The 20297-nt window shown below is 38.2% G+C and overlaps 2 protein-coding genes across 3 annotated transcripts in view; both read left to right on the forward strand.

Moving 5' to 3' along the window:
- cusr (Copper-only SOD repeat protein) overlaps positions 1–3729 on the forward strand; it is an 89197-nt gene extending 85468 nt beyond the window's left edge. Inside the window, exons 9-10 of the mRNA XM_051922165.1 lie at positions 24–107; positions 1882–3729. Coding sequence (XP_051778125.1) covers positions 24–107; positions 1882–1973 — 176 coding nt within the window. The 3' untranslated portion in view covers positions 1974–3729. The remainder of the gene's footprint in view (positions 1–23; positions 108–1881) is intronic.
- Positions 3730–11571: 7842 nt separating this feature from the next.
- Positions 11572–20297, forward strand: part of xpnpep1 (X-prolyl aminopeptidase (aminopeptidase P) 1, soluble) — a 70061-nt gene continuing 61335 nt past the window's right edge. The window contains exons 1-2 of one of the 2 annotated variants that reach the window (XM_028795859.2): positions 11572–11723; positions 16096–16221. In XM_028795859.2, the coding sequence (XP_028651692.2) occupies positions 16105–16221 (117 nt within the window). In that variant the 5' untranslated portion in view covers positions 11572–11723; positions 16096–16104. Of the gene's footprint in view, positions 11724–15419; positions 15498–16095; positions 16222–20297 lie in introns of those variants that run through there. The other variant, XM_051922176.1, reaches the window with a different exon arrangement.

A 20297-nucleotide genomic window follows, 5' to 3' on the forward strand; every position in this document is an offset into this window, starting at 1 on the left:
TGCTGTAAATGCTTATTTCCTAGGAAATATCAATGTAACAAGGCTGAGTATGTTGAAATATGAAGAAAAACTGGGGAAATTCAAACAGACCAAACTCTGTGCTGAGAGTAAGTATGCAAATATATATGAATAATAAACTTTTAAGCAATGAATCTGACAATGGAAAAGCATATGTAGTACATAGTGATACAGTAGGTTCTAATCTTCAACAAAGCTTCTTATTTAAACAGTATGCAAATTAAACATTTTTGGGAACTTTGTGTATGATATTGGCTATACCATGAATCACAGTTACCTGTCCTTTAGATCTTACATGTTGCTATTTAACTATTTCTAGTGCTGTGTTTAAAGATATTTTTAAATTTAATGAATATTTAAATTTAGTAGGACATTAAATGTTCAAAAATACAACAAATAAAAGTATTCATTTGTTTTCCATAACAGTCTATCCAATTAGAGTCATATGGGGTGGGGGCCTATGCTGGCATTAATGAAGGCATGCCGAGAACTAATCCTGAATGAGCCACCAATGTACTATACAGCACTGTCGTAGCTATCATTTTTAGGGTCTCTTTGAGGGCAGAGAGGCAGCTGTCTCATATGACCACTCAAAAAAGCAGAGCAGTGTATTTTGATGGGGAGAGTTCTAAACATAGAGCACTGTACTTTGCTCTTTTACCATTTACTTATTTGGCTGACATTTACAATTACTTACTTGAAGCCTTGATCCAAGGTGATTTACAAAATTTGAGATACAATTGGTTATATTTCTTTTGTTTTTCCAAATCAAGCACAGGCAGGTGAAGTGACATGCTCATGGTCACAATGTATCAACAGCCAGATATGAACCCACATTCTTAGGGTTTGAAGTCCAAAGCCTTAACCACTATGCCACAGAAAAAGAGTAGGAGGGATGTACTATTAAATTAACCAACAGCATAAATAAATACATGTAAACTATTTTTTGTTCAGTTTATATCAATGCTTTTGCAAGAATAAAATGAACAGCAAGAAAATAGCCCAACAGGTACCTATTGGTTAATTTAACCTGGATTTTTCACAAATGTTAAGCAATGTTAATTTTAAATAAGACTGGCTGTGTAATTGTATAATTCAGTGAAAATGTCTGTATGTCCCTTTATGTATTGTTCACTACTGTTGGCACTACTGTATATAAGCTAGAGGAATCTAAATCCCATGTATTGTATGCATTTCACATTCATTTTTTATTGAAAATGAAACAATAATACCCATTATTATACTTACAGCGGGCCATTCTGGGTTTGTACACAGAAAAATAATTGTGTGATGACTATAGCTAAATATTCAGCATAATAAGAAATAAAATAATATTATGTGGACACTGGTATATAATGTAGGTAGTTAAAGGTTTCTCTAATTGTCTAAGAACTCATGAAATCCAGCTGCCATGGATATATTAAATAAAAAACATAAACTCTAATAAAGGTCTTGAAATATTTCATAACAAAGACCAAAATGTGCCAGTTTTTAAATTTGCAATTATGTATAGTGAGATATGACCGTATGCAAATATTTGATAAAGTCATCAAATTTAATTTTTCACCATTATCTATTTTTGAAGCAGCATTCTTCCTGTCTGTATTAAAGTGAGATAATTTTAGCTGTAGTTTTCTGGAGTATGAAACTAAAGTCTATTGGATAACCCTTCAGTGTCCTGTAAGTTCAACTGTAAATATATAAATCTAATTAAAAAAAAGATACTGAATCAGGATATGGAGTTGAAAGTCTAAAAAATTGTACTTTAAATGCAATACAATTGCATAATTAGATCTGGACCACCCTATATATGTAACACAACATTAACCTCCAGCTATGTTTTCTGTTACCTTTACTATACAGGTTCTAGTGGTTTGGCAGCTTTCAGCCAGTTCATGGAGAATCAAGGAAATATACTCATCCTATTTATTGTTGCAATTCAGTTATTCTTGTAAGGCCTTATTGCATCCAATTCAACTTTTTTTGGCAAAGGACGAGGGCAATGATGATATTACGAATAAACGTTGCTGATATACCTTTGAATACATAATTGTAACAGGAAAGACACTTTGAGAGCATGGTATTTGGGAAGGTGTGACATGTCCTGGACCTCGGTCTCACAATACTATTTTATTAAAGACTACATTCAGAGCAATGTGTGATTTAAATAGCACATTAACCTTTTCCAACAAAGTCAGACATTCTTTATAACAATCTGAAATCTGCTGATGGAGCCACCCACTATACTGTTATAAATTTTTATTTTATATTTTTATTCCAATCCTCATTGTAATATTTAATTATATAGTTATTCTGTGATTTCTAAGGTATGTAAACGCACAAGAGGCAAACAGCTGTATGTATGGAAACAAATATCAGCTTAAATTAAATGGACACATTGAGAAAGAGTTTATTTTGAGAAACCAGGATGACAGATCTTACAGAATGCATCTCCTTTACCGTAACAAGTGTGAATCTTGCCCTTAGTTTACTACAACATTCAAACAACACTACAGACTTTTGAAATTTGTGTTTTAAAACCATAGTACTGATGCTTTACATCTTGTTTACAGTTGCCTCAGAACACAGGTACACAATACAGGTAACACTGTGTATTTATTGGAAGGCATCTTTCAATTAAACCTAGGAGTTGGGATATTTTTAGTGCCATTAACAAGCGACACATTACCTGAAACACTCCTGAGGGAGCACTGGGAGCTGACAGCAGTTACTGAGGTAACTCATCCCATTTCCCTGATTGTCAATTGTGTTACAGCTTATTAATTTGCTAACAGAAAGAAATAGCATGTCAAGGCCAAAAAATAAAGAAAACATAAATTAGTAGTCAGTGATGAGATTAGTGCAACTAATGAAGTGAAACACTGGACATTTTCATAAAGAACTGATGCAAAAACACTTTATATACTGTACATGAAAGTTTTTTTTGACTAAAGATTGCCTAAAACTGCACTATTTCACAAAAGGAAGAGATATCAGAATCAACTACTGACTTTTAAAATAGGAAGAATAAATTAATGAAGGAAAGACCTTACTAGTACTCAAATACCCAAGGATTAGTGTAGGTTAGCTAATTTATTTCTGAAATAGCTCAGATTTAAGATTTTACTGCAGTTATAATTTTGATTTTATGTATTAAAAAATGATAAAATATTTTTATTTCTTCCTGTGACTTACTAAAATTTTGAAGTGTTTAGCTTAGTAAGAGATTTGATGAGAATGACTCATACATGTATTCAGAATTTCATCATAATGCTGATTTTAGCAATTTACTGAAAATGATTTTATTATAGAGGCTATTTTTAGAGACTCCTTAAACCCTCAATTGGGCTCCTAAGCAGAAGAGACTCTGAAGGAGAAGTAGATGGCTAATGCTCTTGAGAGAATGCAACACTGACAACTAAGTAGTCGGACTCTCACAAGGGCAGTGGATTGAAAGGAAATATGTTCCTTTAAGCGTTACTCTTCCATTAAAGAAGAAACAGTTTCAAGAGAAAGTTGTGACATATCTCAAAATAATATGGTTAATGGCTGTTGGGTCCTATTCTGTATGCAGTTAAACAAAAATTGTCTATTGTGAAATTAATGTGTTTAATTTCTGTGATACTGCTTTGATTCTCTTCTCTACTCTTTGTAAACATATAATTATTGAAATTAGTTAATTGTGAAATAAATGATTATATGTGACTTGTATGTGCCCTCACTGTCTGATTTCTAACAACACTACAAACAATTCCTTCCAAAAGAACTTCAACTCTTTTCAATTTTTATCGGTTCACGTATTTATTTACATCACTTTCATTAGAAACCAATATTTCTCACAGAGTCAACGTGCTGTACACAACTGCAATATAAGTAAACAAAAAATGATTAAAAATAACAATTAGCATGTATATTTTAAGAAAGTGTGAAAGACTGTTCTGACATCTACTGCGAGGCAGGAACCAACCTTAAATGGGATATCAGTCCATCACAGTACACACACACTCACCCACTTTTATGCCCTTCAAGAAATCCATACATACTTATACTAGCAATCAAAAGTTTCAAATTGCCAAATAATATCAGGTTTTTGATAAAAGTTGATGCTTTTTTTATTAAGGTACCATTAAACTGATTCTAAAATAAGGTCAAGACATTACTAAAGATGCAAATGGCTATTATTGCTTGAAATGACCAATTAACAAGTTATTATTCACATATGACTGCAAAGCTACATTATCAGCAGCCACTACTCTAGTGTTCTAATGCTTAACTCTTTCAGCTCATTTGTAGTGAATCATATTTACAATAAATGCCTCAATTTCTATCAAAAACAAGAAAAATTTTGATGATTCCAAATGTTTGATCACTAGTGTAAACTGTAATACAAAACTGACAATGATTGTGTAAATATTCCTTAGTAGCCCACACAATGTGATGACTGCCCTCAATCTAAGTGCCATAAAATTACAGCTATCATAATTCTGTTAGAATAATTGGACAGACAGTGAATGTAACAAAATGCAGAAAAATAACATTGCTTAGCTTTCCTAATATTAAAAAAGGCAAGAAAATGGAAAATGTTGCACTGAAGTTATTTTATTTATAGCCTCTCCTGTGTAAGTATACCACTACAGTACCAATGTCTTATGTTTGATTTAATCGGAGTGTAAGTAGTGTTCTAACTTGTGGAAGAAATATGCATTCAAACACACTTTCAGGCTACTTTTTGGTTCTTGATTCCTCTTCTAGATAATTCCTGATCTTAATAAAAAAGTGACATCACAAAAATGATCTGAAACCCATAACACCAAATAATATTCATTAAGATGCACAGAATTCAAAATTGATCACCTGGGGTATTACAACTAATAAGCTGAAATGAGAAGAGGACTGTATTACAAGCTACCCCAGAAGACACTGGTCTAGCAATCTGGGGTGACACAGTAAGTAAGTCATGCAGACATATATGATAAAACACTGACGATACTACAACCCTATGTCATGGGCACAGGAGGCTGAAGCTTATCCTGACAGTACTTTGTGCAAGACTTGAGCCAATACCTTGATTGGTCGCTGATCCATTTAAGGACACTCTCTCAAACACATACTGACTGATACTGAGCCACTTTATGTCACCCATTAATGTAACCTTTGCATTTATGGAGATATTGCAGGAAAATCCATGCAGACACAGGAAGCTCTACACTACAGCTTTTCATACAGATACATTTTGGATATACTCTTTATTTACACATTATATTTAAATACCCTGTGACTGACTAGTGCTCTTTCCACAGTTGGTTAACGACTTGTGCATCAAACTCTTGGGCCAGGCTCCAGTCATTGTAACCCTGTACTGTATTTCATGGGTTGTAAAAAGGAATAGATGGATTTTATTTGTTATCTCTGTGGTTCCACACACTTCTTACAGCATAGATTTTTTTCCCACTTTTGTTGCAAAATATGTGAAGGGAAACGACAATGTACCTGTATTGTTTAGTGCACTTTGGCCTTTTTTCTCTTGGCTTCTTTATTAAATATTTACCACACTCATTTGCCATTACCACACAGGGATACTTAGTCCTCATGGTAAATTCAGAAGGCCAAACATCTGTCATGCTTGTCATACCTAGGGAGGTCACAAGAACTGACACTTAGGTAACAAGTTGATACCAAAATGCCAAAAATAGAAAGATAGCAGATTTTTTGATAGTATTGGTTGTGAAAGTCAGTACTGTACTAATGAGTGACTGCAAGTGATTGTATTACTTTGGAAGGCACAGTAATATGTGATAAAAAACCGGATATGGACGCAGGGACCTGCCTGTGGACGCAAAAGACATAGTGCGCAAGTGCCACACAAAGACCCCCCCCCCCCCCCCAGAGTGAAACGGGAGAGACTACGCACGTGCGCAGGCGCCACACAAAGCCCCCTCCCCGGACCAGAGCAAAACGGGAGAGACTACGAACCGTCAGAGTAGGAAACAAAGTAAAACGTCATAAAGAGGTTAAAGAACAGGGACAAACACATGCAGAGCAGGTTACAGAACAAAGCCCCCCTCCCCAGAGTAAAACGAGAGAGACTACGAACCGTCTGACATGCCGCAAGCAGGATAAAGCGAGGTCAGAAATAAAACACAGAGTAGGAAACAAAGTAAAACTTTATAAAGGGATTAAAGAACGGGGACGAACACATGGAGAGAGGGTTACAGATGATGAAAACTGGAATACAACAGCTTCAAAAAAACCTAGGCACGAAACACATGCACACCGAGATACAGAATATAAAGGCAGAAACAACGACAGTTAAACATCCACACCACACAGCGGAGGCGTACCCAGAAGGTGCAGGCGCCTGCATCGTGCGTTGGAAGGCGCGGTAAAGTACAAAAGGCAAAGGCGCCTACACAACATGGTAAAAACCGACATAATACGGAAGGCGCAGGCGTCGCCGCCATATTGTGAGTGGCACTATTGCGTGGTGAAGGCGCAGGAGGAGACATAGTAAAACAAGAGGAGTCAACGCCCCGCCCCAGAGTGAAACGGGACACACTACGGAGTCCACAAAGGTTCATACATCAAACCCGAGATGGTACGGACACGCGTCTGAAACCGCGGAAGCAAAACTGTCTCGGCTCCAAAACCAAACAGCTCAACAACTAACACAGCTTCGACACCGAGCCTACGTGGACAGATCTAATGAATGTGGACGCCTTCAACGCACGTCTCAAACTGCACAGGCAAAGCAGGCACGGATTCAACACGACACAGCTCGAGTGACCGAGATACAAACACGCGCCTGCCTGGATATAATTAATGAACGCAGGCGCCTACAACGTGCGTCTGAAATGCCGCAGACCAGGCAGGCACTGCTCCAAAAAGAAAGAGCTCGACTAAACGAGATACGAAGTGAAACGGGAAGCACTACAGAGTCCGCAGTGCTCCACAATGCACCGCATAATAGTTCGGAAAGAGCTTCGTAGTAACAGTAGGGAGACCCAGAGTGACACGGGCGAACGCTCCGTATTAAACATACGTCATCCTCACACGTCCAAACTATACAGCATAGGTGAATCACATACAGTAATGCATTATTAACAGTACGATAAACATCACAGTATTGCAAACAAATGAAAATTATTACTCGAAAAAGGGAGAATATATTCACCACGGAACAGGTGTCATTGAAACAAAAGCAGAATAAAGCGAGATCAGAAATGAAAGACAGAGTAGAAAGCAAAGTAAAATGTCATATACAGGTTAAACGAGGGGGCCAAACACATGGACAGCAGGTTACAGATAATGAAGACCGGAATTCAAAAGCTCGACTGACCGAGATACAAACTGAAACGGGAAACACTACGGGGTCTGCAGTAGTCCACAATGCACTGCATAATAGTACGGACGGAGCTCCGTATTAACAGTGGGGGGCCCCAGAGTGACACGGGCAAACGCTCTTTATTAAACGTGCGTCAACCTCACACGTGCCTGCCCAGCGGGCACGGGTTCAAAACGCCGGGGGTAGGCGAGCGAAGCGAGCAGGGGGCGGAGCCCCCTTGTATGTGATAAAAGAATGAGTTGAAACTACATATGAAAATGGCTCACGGTGCAACAGCCCTGTAGTAACACATGTCCATAAGAAAAACAGCAGAAGTCACCTTTGTAAATACATTGTGTATGAGGCAGAAGAATTTTAGTGCATGTTAACTGAAACACAGTGCAGATGCACATCGTTACAGCAATAAAGGGAATTTACCACACTTAATATTAATCTACAAATGCTAAGTTTATGTCAATAGTTTGTTTTTTAAAGGCAAACTAACGTTCATGAGTATAACCTCTAAAATATGACAAATGTAGTGAAATCACATACAGTATATCATATATTTGGTAAGTTGGCAAATGTAAAGTAATGCAATCTCTTGCCAAATTTCCCCCTGGGGACAACTAAAGTTCTATCTATGCAGTTACAACTAATTAACTACAAGTAATAACATTCCATTCATTTTCTGTTTCTGAATTTATACAGAGGCTACACAATAGCACAGTCTGGTCATGCATGTAAGGCTATTTTTACAAGAGTTCTTCAATAATCTTAATACATAATTCGCCTGCCTCCTCCCTCACTCACTCACTCACTCACGTCTGTCCGAAGCCGAATGCGCAGACGCCTTCTGCGCAGCTGCCCGAAAAACCTTACGAGACCGACATCCAACCCCAACATTGCGGCAGTCGGCGGACTTACGGCCGCAAAAATTCAAAGAGAAAGGCGACTTCGATTAAAGCTCTAGAGGCCTGAAAGGTGATTTCGACTACAGCTCGAGGCCTAATTATGCATTCTGATTCAATTACGCATTCATTCAATACACCTATATCAGGTTTGTGGTGCTTATACTTATTACTATTCCATATTGTACTGGAACATTCATCATTCAATATTATACTATAGGCCTGGAAAATTCATCAACTAACAGTACAAGCCTGTACAGTAATGAGTAAAGCGGACTACAATCATTACAAAACAACTTCTTCATTACTTATCATTTGTCCTTCATACACTGCTGACACAAACTCGTGCCCGTTTCATCTTACGTTGTCGAAATGGGCTCTTTGTCTAGTGGAATAATGTAAAAACTGACAAGTCTGATTTCACACAGGAAGCCTTGAAGTTAAGACAAATATACAATGTGAATTTCCCATTGGGATTAATAAAGTATCTATCTATCTATCTATCTATCTATCTATCTATCTATCTATCTATCTATCTATCTATCTATCTATCTATCTATCTATCTATCTATCTATCTATCTAAAGGGGACAGATTTGGACAATTTTGCACCAGGTGTTTGTGACATTTGAATCTGAATCAATTTGACTCACCTGTTAATTATTATGTTAATAAGAATTTCTGTTTTTTTTCTGGTGCCTCCTGATTCACTGCTGCAAAAAAAACCCATACAATATAACACTTGACTCATCTTGATATCTATTTATTCCACACATCAAGCTTTTTGGGGTTCCCATCCCACCTGTTTTTGGCCCTCTAGACCCAAGGACCCATCAGTTTTAGACCTTTTTGGGCCATATTTTGCACAGAAAATTACATTATTACGATAAAGAGCAAACCAATAGTTGTCTGCTGCAAAAATGATCAAAAGGACTTGATGTTGTGCATGCCACATCAATCATTAATCACTAATGGGATACAAGAGGTCAAAGTTAATATTATGTAGAAAACTTTAAAAAAATAGGTTATAAAGGCATATGTTTTATTGTTTTATGCTATTTTGAGATTGCTGAGCAGGATTATAATAATTTTGATACTTGATTCTTTACTGGTGGTCCTAGTCCTCTAATACCTAATCCCAGAAGGTTAAAAATTACAAATTTCAAAGATAAACATGTAGGATAAAGTTCTAGACTATTCCAGTTTAGCAATTACAAATATGTTATTTTTGATCCTTTACTAGGGATCTAGTCGTCTATGGACCTCTATCAGAGGGTAAAAAAATGACAAACTTCTACTACAATCAAGAATATTTAGACTTTAAACATTTAAATTAAGCACACAATTTTAATATTTCAAAAATTACAGCCAACTGTTTTTGTTTATTATGTACTTCTGCCACATGAATTCAGTCATTACATTTCTTATGAATGCCCCGAAATAGGGCAACCTATGCTAATTTAGTCTTTTTACTCTTTAATTGTATCCAGACTATAATGCAAATATAAATCTTACAATAGCAAATATTACAAACCTAACATAGGCAAGACAGATTTTAAAACCATGTTCTTACAAAAACTGCTTTAAAGAATTTATTTAAATGAAAATATCCTGAATTATCTAGGAGTTCACTAATTCAATTGTACAGATACATGTTCGAATTTTCAATTTTGCTATTGATTTTAGGCAGACTTTTTCAGCTACTGGAGAAAAAGTCAGTGATTAAATTTAGAATGTGCACAAGCTAAGATAAATCAGGTAGTGCAGGATGATATAATTTTTATAAACTCTATGCTGACATCCCCTCAAGATGATAACATTACCTCTCTGGTTGTTACACTGTAGAAATCCCCATGTTTACCACAAATTAAATTCACATCTCGCATTGTAATCTGAAATTTACAAATGGCAATACTAGTTTACTTAAGCGACAGATGGGCAACTACTTGATTGATATGCCACTACAGTATTTTAAATTTGCTGTTTTCTATTAATATTTATGTACTTTGTATTATGTTACAGAAAAAGCACAATATTGTTTTTTTGTGGCATTGAACAGGTATTGAGTATTGAAAAATTTCACTGTATCGGAATCCAGTACAAAAATTTGGGTATCGTGACATTCCTAGTTATACCAATAATTCTTTTAGATATGAGGTGACAGTGTGGAGTGTTAACTGAAACTGTGAGAAATATCTTTTAGGTTTTGCTGAAAACGTTTATGTTAAATTGTCTAAATAATGTGTTACGCATGCCTTATTTCATATTGTTCTATTCTTCTACTGATAATCCTAATAGATACATCAAGACGTTTACCAATTTATGGTATGGTAGTCCCAACTAGCAGGTACTTACACACAATATTTACGGGAATACTGGTGTATGGGTGTACTGGTTGATTATCTATATAATTGTATGCTGCAAACACTTTGGTACATTAGCTTGTGAATGCGCACTAAAGATGTCACTGTAACAGCTGGAATGTCTTCTTCTGTTGCTGCTTTTATTACACTTGCCATTTCTAGGAACCAGCTTCCACCGGTTCAATGAGAGGACGGATCCCCTACTTTATCAACTCCCCGTTCGCCAGCCTTAGTGCTGGGTGAACACGCTCGTCACTGAAACGCCTCTTACCCCAACTGTTGACACCCCTTGTCCAGCCCTTTCATTGGTCATTTGATTACAATTAACTTTCGGCATGAGTAATACTGTACCTGATCTTTAATAAAAATGCAATGCATTTGCTTCGCTTTTAGTTATGACGCGCAATCTTTGGACAGGAATTAAAATGCAATACGCTGTTGTATTCCATTTTAAACTGACCAAAAACTGTGCATAGCAAAAAAGCATTAGAACATTTACTTGGTTGATGTTTTTCCAGCAGACTCCTGTGACCCTGTGTTAGGTTATAGCGGGTTGGATAATGACTGACTGACTGATTGACTTTTTAATTACCGAAAGATAAAACATACTACCAATATCAAATGCGCTGCACTGGAATGTAGTTAACACGTTGGACTGGATTTAATTTTGGTACGAAAAATCTTCCCTAATTTGCACCTTGTCAATCAATCTTGTTAATGTACACTTAGTGCTGTCGGCATCGGCCGTTTTTCTAGCAACTATGTACTGAAAGAAGCAAACTCTGAAAAACAATTGACTTCCAGGGTGTTGGTGCCACAAAACTAAATTAACGTTTTGATTTGAAATGTGCAAAGAAAATACCAATATCAGAAGTTTTCAGTCGTCTTACTGCATTGACAAACCACCTGTACACGCCTCTATTAACAAAAATACATCGCGGAACAATCACTTCCCAGAAAGCTCTTTGCTCCTGTCTTGGATTTCATTGGCTGCGCTGCGTCTTTCTGGTCACGTGGCAGTATTACGCAATTGCCGCAATGGCAGCCCACAGAACTACATATTGACATACGGAATTTCAGCAATTCTTTCAAAACAACGAGGACTAAACAGGTAGATCGTGTCAATTTTAACTCAGAATAATTAGCCAAGTAACTACAGGTAGTTTGTCTTGTAAATCGATTTGCAGAAATGAGCGAATTTACTGTGGTAACACCAAAACCCGATTGCATGCTCAGACGGTCCTCCGCTGTACTGTCCACGCTGCCATCACTTACATCAGTATAAAGTGTCCATGGACGTGCGGCGACACTCCACATCTTACATGTAGGGAGCTTTCATCTCAATGTTTAGATATTTAAGATATATTATTAAACGAGCAATCAATAAATGTGTCGCAGTTTCGTTTGCTTATATGATATTGAATTGTTCTGTTTTTTTTTCCATGTGCATTTGTTTCCAGATTTAGTGAAACGCGTCCTCTTGTGGTTAAAAAAAATCAGTATTAAGCCAATTACTTTTAATTTACATTCGCGTCGAGCCCCGCCGTTCTTTTTCTACACTCAAATCGAGCATGCTTCCTGTAATAGTTGTTTCAAAGTGCTTCGGCAATTTAAATGAGATTTTAGTTTATAATAGTATCGGTTACAAATCGACAGTGATCTAAACATTAGCTTGCAAACAGTAACTGTTTAATTGCTACACGCCCAGTATCTAATGGTGATGAGGTTGGCATGGTGGCGGAGAGGTTAGCGTCGCTGTTGCCTTGCGTGTCAAGTGACCCGGTTTGCACTCTGGGCTGGACACTGACGGTGTGGTGTTTGCGCGATCTCGTAAACCCCGTCTCAGTAGTGTAACTCATTTTGGATAAAGCTATCTGCAGAATTAATTAATGTAATCATGTAACTGCCTTAAAAAAACAAAATAACCTGGAGATTGAATCATATGGATAATAACATCATAAAACAAATAATAAATGTACTCAGTTTTTTTGCCCATGATTCTGTATTTTAGGGAGGATGAGCTGCAATGGACATTTGTGAATAAGCATTGTAATCGTTAAGATGCACAGAACCATAAAGTACTTTTTATACTTAAATATGTTAAGTGTGTCAAAGACTATATTTTCCATCAATGTTCCATGGAAACTCAGTTTTATAGTATTTTTGTCTATACAAAACATAAATCAGTGCAATTGGTATATAAAATAGTGGTGAAAAATACATTTGATAACAAGCATATTAAAATGGAGAAGTGACTGGGAAAGCCAACTTCCTATATGTTTCAATTTTGATTAGAAACTTCTTTTAAATAATAAGTTTAGCATGGTGGCATAGTGGTTGTCACTGCTACCTCCCCAGTTTTAGTCTGAATCTGGGCACTATCTGAGTGATTACGTGTTCTTCTCGTGTGCAAGTGTTTTTTCTTATTCTACTTCTTTTTATATTTCCACGTCCCATGGAAGCACATTTTAGGTTAAATGAGCAGGTATGTAGGAGTGTAATCTGTAATGGACTGGTAGGTATTCTGTTTTGGGTGGGCTTCTGCCTTGTGCTTGATACGGTCAAGATAGGACCTCAGGACTATGAAGCTCATAGATGCAATTTAGTAGTCCTGTCACTTTGCTCCTGTTTGTCAACAAGGAAGTAGGAGAAGAGACATAAACTTGGATTTTAAAGATACCCTAGAGATTAGTGTTGCCTCCCCTTTAATTAAATTTCTTGTATCATGAACTTCTTGGGTTATGTTTGTAACCCCTCTAAACTTACTTAAAATATAAATTATTATGGCCATGTTCACACAAAACTGTTGTACCCACTTAAAGTGCAGTTCTTAAGAACTCTTGAAAGAGTGGTCACTTCTGCAAAACAGGCATGGCTCTAGTCATACTGTGTCCTGCCAAGAAACAAATAATTTACAACTAGTCATAGCTCCTGCGGTGGGTTGGCACCCTGCCCAGGATTGGTTCCTGCCTTGTGCCCTGTGTTGGCTGGGATTGGCTCCAGCAGACCCCCGTGACCCTGTGTTCGGATTCAGCGGGTTGGAAAATGGATGGATGGATGGATAGTCATAGCTCAGATTGTCTGCCTGTAAAACACCTTTAGCTTAGTTACATCATAGGACAAATGTAGCGCTGCTTGCCAAAGCAGAAAACATCAAGCTTCTCTTTTTCTTTTACATTTTAACACTGTAGACAAATTCTCAACATTCAGGCTGACTGTAAAAGGATAAAAACAAAAGGTTTAATTAAACAAGGATTTCACTTTGCTTTGGATTGATTGGTTGGGTCCTTTTGAAAGGTAAAGCTACTAAGACCCTATAGTTTGTGCATTTTATCCAGAGTGACTTACAGGTCAGAAATACGTAATACTGTTGTTCATACCAAAATATAACATTCTCAAGGTCTGTGTAAGAAACGTTTTTTGTCCAGATGTGGAGCTAACCCTGTTTGAGGTGCCAGTCCATCTCAAGTTACACTCCCATGCACACACACTTTGGGAATAGAGAGAAAAACCCTTATGGGCAAATGCCTCAGCCAGATAATGCAGACATTATGAAAATTAACTGTTAACTCAAAAGTATTTTAATGTATTGGGTTGTGATGTGTGCAGATTGAGCTAATAGAAAGTACATTTTTCTGATTATTTAGGTTTAAAATCAGGAAACATTTTTTCCCATTCATCCTTATATTGTGCACAACACTTAATTTGTTTTCCTTGTGTCACATGGAGTTAAATATCTCAATATATTGTGACCACAGGAAGGACCTGGAACAACCAAATCTCCAAACCAAGGTGAAAGCTTCCCAAACCAAGCATTCTTGTTACCTCTTTTACAAAGCAAACCCAGTTTATCAGATAGAGGAAATTTTAGTATTAATATTTTGCCTCTGCGGTGGGTTGGCACCCTGCCCAGGATTGTTTCCTGCCTTGTGCCCTGTGTTGGCTGGGATTGGCTCCAGCAGACCGCCGTGACCCTGTATTCGGATTCAGCGGGTTGGAAACTGGATGGATGGATGGATATTTTGCCTGGACTGCGGTGGGTTGGCACCCTGCCCGGGATTGGTTCCTGCCTTGTGCCCTGTGTTGGCTGGGATTGGCTCCAGCAGACCCCCGTGACCCTGTGTTTGGATTCAGCGGGTTGGAAAATGGATAGATGGATTTTGCCTGGAATTCCAATTATATTTCCACTGGAGTGATTTGAAAATGTCTAGTGCAGAGTTGTAACACTCTCTGTGAAGAATGTAAAGGTACTGTTGCTTTGTTATGTTACAGTAATTTGTCTGCATATGGTTGGAAGGAAAATTCTGTTGTCTCTTCCTTGACCTTCCTGCCTTGGACTGGCTGCAGTTGTGCATCTGGTCTCCCTTCTTGGCCGTGTCCAGCCTGACACACATCTATTTCTCACCTGAAAAGAAAATGGCACAGACGCTGATGAGTCCTGAGTTCTTGGCCTGTTTTGTAATGGTTCATCTTATTTTTCAAACATGCTTTGGAAAAAGAAGGAAAGGTGAACTATGACAGTATTAATAACTAGCTTTACTTGGTTGGAGCTGTACTTTTAGTAGTTTGTTCAGGGTATTTAAGGACAGTACTGTGATAAAAAATTATTATCAAGCATAATTGTCATTTCATTTAATGAGATTACTATTCCCAAAAATTTTAATAACAGTGTTCAGCTGGCTCCTCAGGTAATTGGTACTGTAGCTTTTCTTTACTGATAAACTCTGTCAATTTTTAACACTATAACTGTAAATTGTAAAATACTGAATCAGCATTTAAAAAAATCTCATGTTGAAAGGTCAAAACACTCCTTTTCTAGTTGCGCATTTAAAAAGAAAAAGAAGGAAACCTCTTCTGTCTGCATCTAAGGAAATTAAAGATCAAGGTAATAATCCTGATGTTCCTTGTAAATGTAGTGACTCTTCTTTTTTTGTAAACATGTATAGGGAATCCATTCAAACTGATCATATGTTTTGAAGCAGATTTTACTGTTTCTAAGAGAACATGTGTAAGGGATGTTTTCAGTTTGAAATATACCGTGGCAAGTTTATGAAAACGTACAAAATAAAAATAAATCTTTTGTCACTTGCCCTATTTATAAAACAATGGCGTGGAATTCTAAACTGTATGTTTATGGGTAAAAAAATTGACTGATTGCATCATATTTCATATTAGAGCTGGAAAGTATTATATCATTTTGTTTATGACTAACCCATCTTTTTTCTTTTTAACAAAATGTAGTAAAATGAGCATACTTTTATAAGTTTATTTAGCTGCTTGGAAAGCTAAATGAAATTGAAAATATTATTTTATTGATAGGTACCGGTATTTTCACTGTCTTGTGTTTCTGTGTCTTGAATGAAAAAATACATATTAACTGCAGATCTTTGTTACAAGGACAGTTGGAGAAGATGAAATATTTACTGAAAATTAGACTTTGATTTCAGTGGCATGTCTAAAATTAAACATTTTGCTCTTTACAGGAAATAAAAATGCCTCCAAAAATCACCACTGAATTACTCAGGCAGCTGCGGCAAGCCATGGGGAACCTGAAGTACACAGCCGAGCCCATTCAAGCTTATATAGTACCATCGGTGGACGCACACCAGGTCACTAATTACAAGATGTTTGTAATGCTATCTCTGTCTGTTTTGACAGTGTATTATTACATTATGTCAGATTATTATGCTCTTATTCTAGTGGAATGAATCAAATTATTATAAATTTCATAATAGATGTAGTGAGAAATTTTATTATTGGTTTATATAACACTAAGCATTTTTAGAATAATTGTTTTGTGTTAACCTTTTATTACTGAGGGTTGCTGCTTGCTGCATAATTTTTATCTTGCAGTGATGGTGTCATTTATTGTGCAAAAATTCATATGTCTAATGAATTTCTAATGGTTTAAAACAAAAAAATGGGAAGGCATAATTAAAATACTACTTTGGGATGCGATCATCAATTTATGTAGCAGCCTCATAAGCATGTATTTTTAAATATTCATTAGTTATAAGATATCTTTATATATGTGTATGTACATATATATATATCTTCTTCTTCTTTCAGCTGCTCCCGTTAGGGGTTGCCACAGTGGATCATCTTCTTCCATATCTTTCTGTCCTCTGCATCTTGTTCTGTTACACCTATCACCTGCATGTCCTCTCTCACCACATCCATAAACCTTCGTTTAGACGTTCCTCTTTTCTCTTCCCTGGCAGCTCTATCCTTAGCATCCTTCTCCCAATATACCCAGCATCTCTCCTCTGCACATGTCCAAACCAATGCAATCTTGCCTCTCTGACTTTGTCTCCCAACCATCTAACTTGAGCTGACCCGCTAATGTACTCATTTCTACTCCTTTTCATCCTCGTCACACCCAGTGCGAATCTTAGCATCTTTAACTCTGCTACCTCCAGCTCTGTCTCCTACTTTCTGGTCAGTGCCACAGTCTCCAACCCATATAACATAACTGGTCTCACTACTGTCCTATAGACCTTCCCTTTCACTCTTGCTGATACCCGTCTGTCACAAATTACTCCTGACACTCTTCTCCACCTATTCCACCATGCCTGCACTCTCTTTTTCACCTCTCTTCCACAATCCCCATTACTCTGTACTGTTGATCCCAAGTATTTAAACTCATCCACCTTCGCTAACTTTACTCCTTGCATCCTCACCATTCCAGTGAGCTCCCTCTCATTTACACACATGTATTCTGTCTTGTTCCTACTGACCTTCATTCCTCTCCTCTCTAGAGCATATCTCCACCTCTCCAGGGTCTCCTCAACCTGCTCCCTACTATCGCTACAGATCACATTGTCATCAGCAAACATCATAGTCCACGGGAACTCCTGTCTAATCTCGTCTTTCAACCTGTCCATCACCATTGCAAATAAGAAAGGGCTCAGAGCTGATCCCTGATGTAATCCCACCTCCACATTGAATGCACCCGTCGCTCCTACTGCAGACCTCACCACTGTCACACTTCCCTCGTATATATTCTGTACAACTCGTACTTACTCTTACTTACGTACTTCACTGCCACTCCCGACTTCCTCATACAATACCACAGCTCCTCTTGAGGCACCCTATCATATGCTTTCTCCAGGTCCACAAAGATGCAACGCAACTCCTTCTGGCCTTCTCTAAACTTCTCCATCAACATCCTCAGAGCAAACATCGCATCTGTGGTGCTCTTTCTTGGCATGAAACCATACTGCTGCTCACTAATCATCACCTCACTTCTTAACCTAGCTTCCGCTACTCTTTCCCATAACTTCATGCTGTGGCTCATCAATTTTATTCCCCTGCGGTTACTGTAGTCCTGCACATCCCCCTTATTCTTAAATATCGGCACCAGTACACTTCTTCTTCTCCACTCCTCAGGCATCCTCTCACTTTCCAAGATTCCATTAAACAATCTGGATAAAAACTCCACTGCCATCTCTTCTAAACACCTCCATGCTTCCATAGGTATGTCATCTGGACCAACGGCCTTTCCATTTATCATCCTCTTCATAGCTGTCCTTACTTCCTCCTTGCTAATCCGTTGCACTTCCTGATTCACTATCTCCACATCATCCAACCTCTTCTCTCCCTTGTTCTCTTCATTCATCAGCCTCTCAAAGTACTCTTTCAATCTGCTCAACACATTCTCCTCGCTTGTGAGTACATTTCCATCTTTATCCTTTGTCGCCCTAACCTACTGCACATCTTTCCCAGCTTGGTCCCTCTGTCTAGCCAATCGGTACAGGTTCTTTTCTCCCTCCTTAGTGTTCAACCTCTCGTACAACTCATCATACACCTTTTCTTTAGCCTTTGCCACCTCTCTCTTCACCTTGCGCCTTATTTCCTTGTCTACTTTCTGCATCTCTCTGACTATCCCACTTCTTCTTTGCCACCCTCTTCCTCTGTATACTCTCCTGTATTTCCTCATTCCACCGCCAGGTTTCCTTTTCCTCCTTCCTTTTTCCAGATGTCACGCCAAGCACTTTTCTTGCTGTCACCTTTACTACTTCTGCAGTAGTTTCCAAACTGTCTGGTAATTCTTCACTGCCACCCAATGCCTGTCTCACCTTCTCCCTAAACTCAACCTTGCAGTCTTCCTTTTTCAACTTCCACCATTTGATCCTTGGCTCTGCCCTCACTCTCTTCCTCTTCTTGATCTCCAACGTCATCCTACAGACCACCATCCTATGCTGCTTAACTACACTTTCCCCTGCCACCACTTTGCAGTCTTCAATCTCCTTCAGATCAACTCTTCTGCATCGAATGTAATCTACCTGTGTGCATCTTCCTCCACTCTTGTACGTAACCCTATGTTCCTCCCTCTTCTTAAAATACGTATTCACCACAGCCATGTCCATCCTTTTGGCAAAATCCACTATCCTCTGACCTTCTTCATTCCTCTCCTTGACACCATACCTACCCATCACCTTCTCGTCTCCACTGTTCCCTTCACCAACATGCCCATTGAAATCCGCTCCAATCACCACTTTCTGTCCTCCCTTGGGTACACTGTTCATCACTTCATCCAACTCACTCCAAAAATCTTCTTTCTCACCCATTGCACACCCAACTTGCGGTGCATATGCACTAACAACATTCATCATCACACCTCCAATTTCCAGCTTCATAATCATTACTCTGCCTGACACTCTTCTCACCTCCAAAACACTCTTGACATACTGTTCCTTCATAATAACTCCTACCCCATTTTTCCTCCCATCCACACCATGATAGAACAATTTGAATCCACCTCCAACCCACCTGACCTTACTCCCCTTCCATTTAGTCTCTTGCACGCACAATATATCAACCTTCCTTCTCTCCATCATATCTGGTAACTCTCTCCCCTTACCAGTAATACTGCCAACATTCAACGTTCCTACCCTCAGTTCCACTCTTTTTACTTTCCTCCTCTCCTCCTGCCTCCGGACACGTCTCCCCCCCTCTTCTTCTCCTCCTTCTTCTTCGGCCAACAGTAGCCCAATTTCCAGCAGCATCCTGCTGGCTAACAGTACTGGTGGCAGTTGTTAACCCGGGGCTCGACCAATCTGGTATGGAAATTTGTATTGTTGTCCGCATATTGATTTGCCAAAATTTTACACCGGATGCCCTTCCTCACGTAACCCTCCCCATTTATCCGGGCTTGGGACCGGCACTAAGAAGCACACTGGTTTGTGCATCCCCTGTGGCTGGGTTATGTACATATATATGTATATATAGTATATTTGGATTGGTAGATGTGCTCTTGAATCATCACCGATTCCAAAATGAAGACAAGGCCCAATAGTGCAAAAATAAACATTTATTGTAGAAATTAAATGTAAGGGAAGATCCCACAACAACAGGAGAACACAAAGTATGAAATAAGCAAAGCAGTGTACATTAATGTTACTGTGGATGTTCCTAAACTTTTGGTATTTGATAAACTGTATTAATCCCCGAGGAAAATTATCTTTTCACATGAACTTTCGAGGTTGGAGTGCAGGGTCAGCCATTGTACTGCACCCCTGGAGCATTTTTTTTTTTCAGGTTAAGGGCGTTTCTTAAGTGCCCAATGGAGTAGGATCCCTTCTGGCAGTAACAGGATTTGAACCGGCAACCTTCCAGATACCAGCGCAGAACCTTAGCCTCAGACCCACCACTCTGCCTTTTAAGTTGTTAAACTGTTCTGTCT

The sequence above is a fragment of the Erpetoichthys calabaricus genome, chromosome 2 (assembly GCF_900747795.2).
Source record: "Erpetoichthys calabaricus chromosome 2, fErpCal1.3, whole genome shotgun sequence".
NCBI classification, from domain to species: Eukaryota; Metazoa; Chordata; class Cladistia; order Polypteriformes; family Polypteridae; genus Erpetoichthys; species Erpetoichthys calabaricus.